The sequence below is a fragment of the Haliotis rufescens genome, unplaced genomic scaffold (genome assembly GCF_023055435.1).
Source record: "Haliotis rufescens isolate VD_foot unplaced genomic scaffold, xgHalRufe1.0.p SCAF_33, whole genome shotgun sequence".
NCBI classification, from domain to species: domain Eukaryota; kingdom Metazoa; phylum Mollusca; class Gastropoda; order Lepetellida; family Haliotidae; genus Haliotis; species Haliotis rufescens.
The window spans coordinates 5554238-5567160 of NW_025964035.1; the positions used below are offsets into that span (position 1 = coordinate 5554238).

Sequence of the window (12923 nt, forward strand, 5' to 3'; positions counted from 1 at the left end):
TTTTATCTTTTTATAAGATTCTGAAAGTTTTCTCTTTTGCTGTTTTCATGGAAACATGATGGAATTTAGAAATTTTGATGACTGGTTTTGTATAGCTAATATAATTTCAAAAATTGATCTACTTCCTCGTAGTGAACACTGGTAACATGGGAGATTGGGGGGGGGGGGGGGGGGGGGAGGGGGTGAATTGTCACTGGAACTCAATCGTAGTTTTTAACACATTGAAGTTAAAATCAATTAGAAATATGTAATATTTAATTAATTTACAAACTATTAACTATTTGATGTTGACCAGCGGGGATAACGGGGGTATGTGAGCTTTGCTCACTTCTTTCTTGTTTTACCTATGTTGCTGTCATGATATGTAAAGCTCATGACAGGTGAAAACTCGTTCCAATTCAAATATACTGAACCGCAAAAGAAACGTCACCCAAGTAACATTGCACGAAAGGTTGTCATTGAAATATCTAGGTAATTTTTGTCAAAGTTTCTAAAATTTAACATTACCTTGTCCGGAAAAATGAAATTTGATGATGAAAAAACAAAGCAGATGACAATAAAACCGATCGCCCAAAAGCATCACGGCAACGGCCATGGTAACCCGATGCACATGAGTTCCGTGCAAATTGATATGCACAAGCGTTCACCCATTTCTTGCCCTATAAAAATCCACCCAGATCGAAAAACATCCATTCGTTATTGAATTGCTACCACATGCCAAGATTGAGAAGAAAGCGACGATTGCAAGCTAGACAAGCCACCCGGCTAGTAGCCAATGCATTTCAAGTCTACGTAAGGACCATATACAGGCTCCAGCAACGGTACCAGACCATCAATACTACAGATGGCCGTCCACGTAGTTGAAGGGTCACCACCCGACGTCAGGATCGTCAGATTGTGCGACAGCATCTTCAAGATCGCTTTGTTACTGCTGCGGAAACTGCTCGACAGACCATGGGACACACCAGCGACACATTAGTGCGGACACCGTGCGTCGACGACTGACGAGCAGACACCTCCACTGTCACAGGCCACACCGAGGACCCATTCTGACACCACGTTATCGCCTGCACCGTCTTCAGTCCCGATTTAAATCCTATTGAGCACCTGTTGGACGAGATTCAAAGACGGCTGAATGACGTCCGACAAAGGCCGACAACTGCACCTGAACTGCGTCAGGCGTTCTTCAAGAGTGAGGGCTCAAGTGCCTATGGCCTTCATCAGCCGCCTTATCCATTCCATGTATCGACATTGCACGGCAGTCATCAATGCACATGGCGGACACACGAGATACTGACTTGTGATGCCATTTTCTCAGAGACTGGTGTTGTGTTTCACTTTAAGAACATTTGACACTTTAATTTCAACCTTGATGATCAGTTTTGCAAGTTTCATCTTTTTAATGTGTCTCAAAGTATGTTTACAGTGTTTGGACAAATAAGGTTGCTCATACATCTATCCATGGTGACGTTTCTTTTGCGGTTCAGTATATATCCTCGCGAAACATTTCTTCTCGGTCCCTCGCTAAATCGGGAAAACATATGAAACTTAGTTCATTTTTCGATTACAACCGTCTAAGAATGCGCTGTGAAATCACTATGAACCAGAGACCGCCTCCGTAGTCTAGTGGATAGAGCATCTGCCCTGAGAATCCGAGGTCGGTGGTTCGATCCTAAGTGGGCTAGTTGTTACCCCGCCTGGCGTGCGAGATTAAATGGGTAAAACACTAACTGGTCGGCTCGGAGTGAATCTGCTGTGTCTGCGTGGGGTATCCATGTCACTCTGAGTGAGTGAGTGAGTATGGTTTTACGCCGCTTTTAGCAATATTCCAGCAATATCACGGCGGGGGACACCAGAAATGGGCTTCACACATTGTACCCATGTCGGGAATCGAACCCGTGTCTTCGGCGTGACGAGCGAACGCTTTAACCACTAGGCTACCCGACCGCCCCCCATGTCACTCTGAAACCGCACTTGTTTGTGCACGGAGTCCGACACACACGTGCATCGTCGTCACTGTATAAGTTTCACATCACCAAACAAGTAGTGATGATACATGCAGCACGTGGAGATAATATCAATGACACATCAAGCATTAGTTGTAAATTAACATAATTTTATACCAATTTACTAATGTACATGTTTAAATGTATATGGGAATCGTATTTTTCATCAATTTTGCAAGCTCAATGTTGTGAGGTCTAAAAAAGTCCTCTAGTAGACGGCGTGTCTCGTTCTTCACCTGAAATCGCTTTCTGCTTTGATTCATGTTGCTTTTGCTCAGGATCTGATGTAGCTCTGATCGAGACACTTGACCTGATGGAGAAAGATCATGAGTGAGTGAGTGAGTATGGTTTTACGCCGCTTTTAGCAATATTCCAGCAATATCACGGCGGGGGGCACCAGAAATGGGCTTAACACATTGTACCCATATTGGGAATCGAAACCGGGTCTTCGGCGTGACGAGCGAACGCTTTAACCACAAGGCTACCCGACTGCCCCCAGAACGATCATGAAGCCACGTGTTTACACACAAAATAAACAACCATGTCAGTCTCCTTAATCACAAATGATTAATGTGGAAGCAATAAAAATAAAGCAAGAGCAGTTTAAACAAAGACTACGTCACTCACACCAATGACATCAGATGCTCACGACATGGTCGGAAGCGTACAATCGTGTGGCTATGGAAATGGTTGTGTCCCTATATTTACGTCAAGTATTAACATGCACGGTAACTATGAGGCTTAATGAACATTAAACATGAAACATAATTTTACACCTCATAACCCTTTGTTCAGGAGGTCACAATGAACCAGGGGCGGTCGGGTAGCCTAGTGGTTAAAGCGTTCGTTCGTCACGCCGAAGACCCGGGTTCGAATCCCGACATGGGTACAATGTGTGAAGCCCATTTCTGGTGTCCCCCGCCGTGATATTGCTGGAATATTGCTTAAAGCGGCGTAAAACCAAACTCACTCACTCACTCACTCACAATGAACCAGATATTTAATGTTGACTTATAACTACCATTCAAAGTTTAACCAAACATTTCAAAGTACTGAAAACTATATCATACTCAGGCCGAGGAACTCAAATATTTTTGAGTAAGACGCGTAAGGATCATCGCGCATGTCTTCCAGTCTGGCAATCAAGATGTGATCTCGAGGGAAAACTTTCATCCAGTCGCTGATGAACACGTGGTACAGGCCGATCAACATCTGACAATGAGAAGACGTAAACATGCACGTGACACATCCATCAACGTCATTATTAATATTAATTCACTTTAAGAATGCATTAGCTGTGTTCAACCCCATACCTGTTAAGAACAAAACACTCGACCCATCGCGTGTAGTCATCGGAACACTCTCCTGCAGAAACCCTTTGGTGATTAAGTTGCTTGATCAATTGGCATTTAGAGGGTGGTATGCTGGACAAGGGAGATAATCCTGTGGATATGCATGGTAATACAGAAGACGTATACTGTAGGACTATCTCCCCTGGTTTTCAAATTGTTGAACTGGGCAATTAAGCACATGTTCAATTCATGATCAATTTGATAAACAGTCTTGATTTGGCACTATATATATTCGTACAATAGAATCTCCTGTTATTCATGAAGGTAACTAAACGACAAGTGGAAGTTGTTTATCGTTCAATACAATCGACTTTAATTAATGAAGGTAACTAAAAGTTCAATTAAAATAATAAACGACAATTGGGAGTTGTTTATCGTACAATAAAACACTGCCATGGGGGATGCAGCCTCTTTATTGATACCAATAACATGTTCAAATTTTAAAACATTTACACGTATTTGAATAATGATGATTGCCTGAATACAGCCCCACCTCTGCAATGTCGGACAAGCCAATTCTATGAACAGGAGAGTTATGTTTGTTATTTAATATTCTCACAATTCACACGTCGATTGTCTGCACCCTTTCTCCCAATACCGTTTGTCATATCTCTCCCACTTTTGAATGCGTTCGTTCGGCCAATGTGCTCCTCTACGTTTTCCAGCTACATCTATAGGGATCAATTCACTAAACTCATGAAACATAAGGTCGTCCACATTTACGACGTCATCAAGATGCGAGCGGATGTTTGAATCTCCAGAAATGGCGCCATGATGTTTTATCGTGTAATAAACCAAGCTTCGTTTCTCATTGTTCTTTGCGATTTATCATTTATATAAAGATATATGTCCTTATCTAAACCCTGGAGGGACACGGAACATATTTATAAATCATATTACATGGTCGCACCTGTCAGGAGAAAAAGAGCTTGCACCCCAACCACTCACTCTTTCCTTAAAGCTGCTGTTGTATGCACAGGTCCTCATGGGAAACTTGGAACAACAATCTTTAAACATTCTTAAGTCATCAACCACTTTGTCATGGAAGCTTTCTGCCGTTATATGACCTTTGTAGAAGTAGTTGTAGTCGGATATCCTCCTGCAATTAGTGAGAGTGTGTGAGTGAGTTTGGTTTAACGCTGCTTTTAACAGTTTATCCAGTTATATCACGGCGTGTCAGCTTAATGTGGGAGGAAAGCCTGAAGTGAGCAGGTCTCAGACGTTTACCACTTCGGTGAAACCCACGAGCACGGGTATGGTGCTGACAAACCTAGAACCATAATCGGGGCGAACCGGGGTTCGAACCCACAACCATAGATTTCTGGCGTGCCCAAGGGACGCAACTCTGCACAGCGAATCGCGGCGCCTTAGACAACTGGGCCACCCGTGCCCCTAGTTAGTAAGAAATAGATATGGACATTTAGTTGATGCAAAGTAAAGACTTTACACCCTTTACATGTATGACACTTAAATTTAGTAAGATACATTCACGTTGCATAGTTCATCGCATAGAAATCTCACATGGTGGGAATTCCGTTTTAGAATATGAACAACATATGCTGGTCGAAGTAAGTGAGTGAGTATGGTTTTGCGCCGCTTTTAGCAATATTCCAGCAATATCATGGCGGGAGACTCTAGAACTGAGAAGTTTACCTACATGGGAGGAATCGATCCTGGGCCTGCGGTTTGATGAACGAACACCTTAACCACTAGCCTACGTCACCAGCCCACATACTGCATGATGCATTACATAATTTAATATAACGTAATATAAGCATGAATAAATGTGATATATTCCAATGTAATACATTCTTGTAGCATCAGCCATTACTGTAACTGTGCTGACTAATAGGTAAATGAGCGAGTGAGTGAGTGAGTTGGGTTTGACTCAAATAGTATTCCAGTTATATCGCGACGTGTCAGCCTAATGTTGGAGGAAAGCCCGAAATGATGCAGGTCTCAGACATTTACCACTTCGGTGAAACCCTAAAGCACGGGTATGACGCTGACAACCCTAGAAACATAAACGGAACGAACCGGGATTCAAACCCATGATGATAGGTTTCTGGCGTGCCCAAGAGACGCAACTCTACACGGCGAATCGCGGCGCCTTAGACGATTGGGCCACCCGTGCCCCGTGCCCCCAATATGTAAATGAAGACAGTTGAGAAGATCGTTATGTGTACTGGAGGTAGCAGACCTACATATCAGTAGGGTTCCTGATGACGATGATGATGTTAGTGGAGGGGTTGAGATGATGGATATAGTGCGGGGTGAGGACACGAGGCTCGGTGCAGTTGTAGTTGCCCGGGAGGTAACGCCAGTTGGGGTTGTTCCACACTGTAGAAGGGGAGCCATCACCTTGTGACAAAAGGGTAAGTTGATGGTTATGCTAGATTGGATTACAGAAAGGGTGTGACAACCATATATGTTTACTTGACATAAATATGTATAATAATAGGTTCAGCTTGTATGCTTGGCATATATATGTTACAGGGACTATGTATAATCATGGAATATATTTAATGTCTGATTCACTCAGGGAATACACATTGTCCCTAAACTTTTCAGGTATTAAACACATTCCCTGATTAACATCAAGTTTTTTAGACATATTCCCTGAAATTACTTTTGAGACTCTTATATGGTCAAACTTGATAAAAAACAAACAAATTATTTATGAGAAGACAAATTTATTTGACATGATGACAAATACCTTTCACTTAACTTAACTTACAATTTTTCTTCACTGTAATCAAAACAATGCTACATCAAACTTAGGATATACCCCTACCAAACAAGAACAATTTAGTGTTTGAGTGGCATTGAGTTACATTCATATCGGTCGCATTCTTCTGGAGACGCATACATTTCACGATTTACAGTATTTTAATCTCATTTCTATCCTATGTTTTGATTACAGTTAAGACTAATTCTTAAGTTAAGTGAAAAGTGTTTGTTATCATGCAAAATAAATTTGTCTTCCCGATGTCTTTCATCAAGTTTGAGCATATGAGAGCCTCAAAAGTAATTTCAGGGAATAAGTCAGGGAAAAAAACAACTTGATGTTAAATCTTGGAATGTGTATAACTGAAAATTTAAGGGATTATGTATGTCCCTTGAGTGAATCAGACATTAAATATAACCCCTGAAAATTTCAGGGAATCCACATGTTCACTGATTATACATATTTCCTATAACATATATATGAATAAACTCTTATACATTCGATTGTGCGATTCCAAATATTTCGAAAGCATGTGTTTTATAAATTACTATAATTCGCGATCGCAAAAAGGTAAGCGTATCCTACCCCACCGATGGCAATCGTTACAAAAACATACAAAGGCAAGTCAAGTGTTCTTCATTTAAAAATCACGGGAACAAACGGTTAAGTCAAACTAGGGATTTGTATCGGACATAGGTTTGGTGCACGCATGTAACATATAGATTTTCTGAAATCCTTACTGAGGTCTCGAATGTTATAACCCTGATCAAATAACTTTTGAGCATGACACACGTTGAGTGTTTCGAAGAAAGAGCATGTTAGACGGTACATCAAAAGTTGTGAAATGTAGATGCCAAAGGCTGTAGATGTTAGAATACTGCTCGACATCAAATGTGACTTTCAAAGTCATCACTCTGATCATACAGTCTTGATCTTTAACGGAAGGAACTTGTCTATTTGACCATTATTGCACGAAATAAGATCACCGAGGGACCGACCACGTGATCCATACTTCAGACTGTTGAAGTATAAAAAACAAATGTCTGCCACAAAAAAATCAATTGGTCTTTTTCGCTCAGTTTTAGTTAAAATAAGTATCTGTTTTTGCGGATGCAGCTGTAAAACATATCTAGTCTCAATACATTTCTTGATTTTAAGAAAAACTATGACTAATCTTTGAGAGAGGGATTTGCTGGACCCAGCAATATATTTTTCTATTTATGGAGCTTTAAAATCCAGTACAAAAGAGAATTGAAGGTTACTATTTTCTATTGGATCATTATTTTGCATATCCACGTGGAGACAACCATATATGTGTATTTGACATCTGTCACTATATTATCCACGGTGACAAGCCACTGTGTATGTTTGACATATGTAGTTATATGTTGGCCACTTGGGAATCAAAGATCCAAGGCCAATTTTGTTGTATTCTGTCAGGGTTTATTAATAATTAACTATACATTCATAACTGACTGGAATTTGACTTGTGCCGTACCTGTGATCAATGGGTGGAATGTTCTGTCTGTATGGGAATCAGCAATCACATTCTCTTCTATCACTTTTGCAACTGTTGAGAACATGCCCAAGAATCTGTTCAAATTTGAGTTCACTGAAAATGAAAGCATATAATGTAATTAGGGTTTATTATGCGAGCATGTGTGTCATGCTGGTTTTAGGAAACGAATGTCAGAATTCTTGTATTTATACATGAATTCTTGCACGAATTGTGTAACATCAGTATGACGCACATGTGAGTGTAGCAGTTTCTTTTTTTACCGATTGCTTCTTAATCCTTTATGAGCTCCCCTTTTAAAAAAAAATGCACTGATCACCACCGCTGTAATAGAAAACCACAATTTGTCGAATGACGTCAGCAGCTATGACGTCATTTCTAGTGTGACGTCATTCCGTCTTTACGTCACAATGAGATTTGAATGACGTCAACAATGCCGTCCGGGTGACGGAAACAATGCACTGGTGCCCGAGAAGTGATATTTACACGAGTGCGACTTTTATGTACTCGGTTACTTATAACCCCGTGGGTAATAAAGTGAAGTCTTATACCACAATTTGCTTCTATTTGGCTGTTATATGGTTCCAAACTGTTTACTGCCAATAAAAATTGCTGCTAATATTGTGCTGCATAAACTATTATAATTTCTTTTGCATAAATGACTGAATTGTAAATATGTTAACTTGGTCTCGTCGCTATATGGCTGGAATAATGCCGATGCGACGTTTAATTTTAACTCACTCACTCACTATTATATTTTTTACATTACCTCTTGTAATACCTTTACATTTTTCACACTTTATCTTTTCACATCTCTCAGCTGAAACATGTTTACAAAATTATTTATGTTTTTTAGCAGCACTTTTATTTCAGGTTAGGTTTCATAAAGGAAATAACTGGACTTACCGTTATATCTACCTCTGGCAAGCCAATGAGTTTCCTTTTTCTTAGGCTTGGCCACTTCCGGATGAGCGACTATGGTACTGAAGGTGAAGGTCGATCCGCATTTGGGAAACCCGACAAGATAAAAGTACGGGAGACATACTAGTCTTCTGGTGTTGCTTTTCCTCCAACATGGATTTTTGTAGTCTGACAAGAAGGCAGGTTTCTTCTGAAATATGGAAAAACGCCAAATCAGAGGGATTGACCAGCTGCGAAACTAGCACGAAATAGTTAGGCTTTAGGAAGACTGATTTTAATTGATTGTTTGTTGTTTATCGCCGCAATCAGCAATATTTCAACCACATGACGGTGGTCTGGAAATAATCGAGTCTGGAACAGACAATCCAGTGATGATATCATGAGCATCGATCCACGGAATTGGGATACAATGTTGTTTGTTTGTCAGCAATAGTCCCGCTGTAACACGGCGGTCTGTAAATAATCGACAATCCAGTACTCTCTGGGAAGAGCGGCTATTTTGTTTGTTACACGTGTTTGGCGTGACTTGACAAATGTCTACGTGAGTCACCGTGTAATGTGAATTTACACTTATCAGAGGGGTACACAAAGTACGTGACCTAGGCTACCAGTTGCCGGACTTTCATTTTGTGGGAACCTTGGTGGCTGAGTGGTTTAGATCTCTGACTTTGTGTGCTGGCGATTACGTGCCTTACTCTGGGAGTGTAGGTTCGAATACCGGATGGGACTAAACCCAAAAGAATACTAGAATCTGAACTTTACTAAGAAAGTGTTATCACAAATATAACATGTGTTACATATGTTAATAGATTCTCTAGCATTATATAGCATATTATATTCCACACGGCATTTCAAAGGATATAAATGTTCATAGATTCTGGCATCATATCTGACGGTAATCGACACAGTAGTAAAAAGGGCGTGTATGTTATAGATTCTAGCATTATATGATATACGTTAATCCAGACAGCAAAACAAATGATCTACAGTCCTCCCTGGTTGTGTTGCCACCTTTCGTACAGCAGAACATGTGGCATTATAAACCGGGTGGCATTATAAACCGGGTGGCATTATACACAGTGTGGCATTATAATCAGGGTGGCATTATACACAAGGTGGCATTATAACAGGGTGACATTGTAATAGGGTAGCATTATAATCAAGGTGGCATTATAAACAGGGTGGCGTTATAACAGGGAGGCATTATAATCATGTTGACATTATAAACAGGGTGAGGTTATAGTCACTACATCATCGTCATTGGGGGCTGTTGATTGTCAATACAGTCTATTACATCGGGTTTACTGTATTGGGACTTGAATGATCCGGTGATAATTACTCTAAGGGACTGAAGGCATAAATGAACTGACCAGGGGTTAGCTGTAAAACCGCCTGACATCAATGCAGTTAGTTTGTTGATTTAGAAGAAGGAATGATCTCAACTGTTTGGAAATTGATATAAAAATTGTCTTTGCAACCAGGGAGTTGGAACGTTCGGACTGAAAATATTGGAATTGGCATTATAACCAGGGTTGCATTATATAACCCGGGTGGCATTGTAACTAGGCATTGTATCCAGGGTTGCATTATATAACCCGGGTGGCATTGTAACCAGGCATTGTAACCAGGGTTGCATTATATAACCCAGGTGGCATTGTAACCAGGCATTGTAACCAGGGTTGCATTATATAACCCAGGTGGCATTGTAACCAGGCATTGTAACCAGGGTTGCATTATATAACCCAGGTGGCATTGTAACCAGGCATTGTAACCAGGGTTGCATTATATAACCCAGGTGGCATTGTAACCAGACATTGTAACCAGGGTTGCATTATATAACCCAGGTGGCATTGTAACCAGGCATTGTAACCAGGGTTGCATTATATACCCCGGGTGGCATTGTAACCAGGCATTGTAACCAGGGTTGCATTATATAACCCGGGTGGCATTGTAACCAGGCATTGTAACCAGGGTTGCATTATATAACCCAGGTGGCATTGTAACCAGGGATTGTAAGCAGGGTTGAATTATATAACCCGGGTGGCATTGTAACCAGGCATTGTAACCAGGGTTGCATTATATAACCCAGGTGGCATTGTAACCAGACATTGTAACCAGGGTTGCATTATATAACCCAGGTGGCATTGTAACCAGGCATTGTTACCAGGGTTGCATTATATAACCCAGGTGGCATTGTTCGGGACTTTTTTGACAATAGGTAATGAGAGAGAACACACAACACGTCGAACTGTGCAATGAAAAGCAATACATACGTATGTTGAAGGTTCAGCTTGTGGTAATTATCATGAGATAAGGGCGGTCGGGTAGCCTAGTGGTTAAAGCGTTGGCTCGTCACGCCGAAGACCCGGGTTCGATTCCCGACATGGGTACAATGTGTGAAGCCCATTTCTGGTGTCCCCCGCCGTGATATTGCTGGAATATTGCTAAAAGCGGCGTAAAACCATACTCACTCACTCACTCATGAGATAAAGACGTTCATAGTATTGCATTCCGTTGTGCAAATATTTTGCGGTTTTCTCTGCTATTACATTTTTGTCAATGTGTTCCACACAATGTTTATAGATAATACATATCCATCATCACATCACCTTCAGTCTCGTTGTGTAATTATTAGGTTTAAAACGCACACATGTATTTTGAAAATAACTTTTCACGGAATGGTATGATGAACTCCTTAATCCATCGGCTATGTTCTAAGACTGGGGCACAACGGATGACAATCTCCCAAACTAAATAATAAGGCATATTCAGCGTTGATGCTTGTACCATGACTGTGTAAACTCTATAAGACATTTACATTCATTGCTCTATGTACTCCACAGCGCAATTTAAGGATTGGTCTGCACATATGAAGGCTTAGAGTGTGGTACCATGGCCGTATGTATTACCCATGTCCCGTAAATGTATTGCTATATCTACGGTATATATGGGGGCAATGATATACATGACAGTCAACGTTAATAGATCGTGTTGATGAACATATATTTCTTCCAGTGGATCGGGAATCTTAAATTGCTGTTGCCTTTAGTGAGGACTTCTCATGATTATGGAACGAGTTGTGTCGCCTTTCTGAACATGCTGTACAATCTGGATCTATTGTGAATACAGGAAAGTGTCCTTATACATTAATCTAATGATGAAAAAAATCCAAAACCTACCACTCGAAATAGATCGTGGATTTTATATTTCTTCTTTGTGTTGTCGTCAAGTGGTGGTGACATATTGTTCCAGGGACAAGCTTCATCTGTCTTACTCCGCTGTGCGTCATGGCTATCTTCAAGGTATTCCGTCTCACTTCCATCTGCTGTATGTGTCTGGACATGTGTGTTGTACAAGTCAGTAACTTTGGGGTTATTGATCCAACGAAGGTTATTAATAGAAGATACGCATGTACCATGGTGTATATTCAGATACATGCTGGTCAAACGGGCCACAGTCAGCAGTAGGATGGTTCCAACAACGCAGTTTCTTCCCATTCCCTGGAAGTAAAAGTCGCTATTCCTAATTTAGATGGGTTTCCACATGTTATAACAAGATACCTAATCAACTGCACTTCCACTGTGATGCCCCCCAGCTGTTAAACAGCTGTTATATCAACATCTCTAATCACAAAACATCTAATCACAACATCTTTAATCACATCTCTAAACACAATCTTCACGTGCTTTTTTCATCAAAACATTGAACCTCATCTGTAATATGGAAGATATATTGATAATTGGTGGCCATATTGGATTATGCAAATACGACATATTTCCCAAACTGGGATTGCTTTGGAGTTTTAGTATGTTGTTTTCGGGACCTTGTAGAAATGAATTGTGGTGTAATAAATTCTGTTGCAATTTGTTCCAAGTTGAGTGAAAAACTGGCCTCCTTAGCCTGGACTACTCTGCCTCTGCCTTGTCAGCCAAATCATGACCCCGCTTGTGCTTGGATGGATATGGAGAAACTTGGCTGGAATGTCGTACCGACACCCTGTCCTCATGAAGTCAGGTTTAGTGTTCATAACAATCCCTTGTGAAAACGTACAATTTGCCATTGCTCCCCAATTTATGGAGATCATCCCATCCGGCGGGGCCTACGACATGGGTTTCCATCTGTCATTGCATGTTCACTTGGAAACACCAACCATTGCATACGATGTAAAGGTGAAGGTCGAAGGTATCAGATCTATACGCACTGAGATGCATCACTCCGGGGCAGAATAGGTCTTCAGCAACCCATGCTTGCCCTAAAAGGCGACCATGCTTGTCGTAAGAGGCGACGAACGGGATCGTGTGGTCAGACTCGCTTACTCGGTTGGTGCATGTCATCGTATTCCAAATGCATGGATCGATGCTTACAATATCAATTACTGGATTGTCTGGTCCAGACTCGAC

The 12923-nt window shown here is 41.0% G+C and overlaps 1 protein-coding gene across 1 annotated transcript; it reads right to left on the minus strand.

Moving 5' to 3' along the window:
• Positions 1 to 2129: 2129 nt before the first annotated feature.
• Positions 2130 to 12797, minus strand: LOC124150292 (carbohydrate sulfotransferase 15-like). Its single transcript, XM_046522265.2, has 7 exons — positions 11703 to 12797; positions 8509 to 8713; positions 7585 to 7698; positions 5563 to 5719; positions 4307 to 4457; positions 3077 to 3218; positions 2130 to 2316 (listed from the first exon to the last, which is right to left on the minus strand). The coding sequence occupies exons 1-7, from the start codon at positions 12018 to 12020 to the stop codon at positions 2144 to 2146; spliced, it is 1260 nt and encodes a 419-aa protein (XP_046378221.2). The 5' UTR covers positions 12021 to 12797; the 3' UTR covers positions 2130 to 2143.
• Between the last annotated feature and the right edge of the window lie 126 nt (positions 12798 to 12923).

Bases quoted from the DNA above. Each gene is read 5' to 3' on its own strand.
- LOC124150292 (XM_046522265.2), bottom strand. From the start codon at position 12,020: ATGGGAAGAAACTGCGTTGTTGGAACCATCCTACTGCTGACTGTGGCC. The intron at 4,458-5,562 runs GTAGGTCTGCTA...CACTAATTGCAG, and splicing joins ATCAGGAACCCTACTGATAT to GAGGATATCCGACTACAACT. The intron at 3,219-4,306 runs GTGAGTGGTTGG...TCTCATTGTCAG, and splicing joins ACAGCAGCTTTAAGGAAAGA to ATGTTGATCGGCCTGTACCA.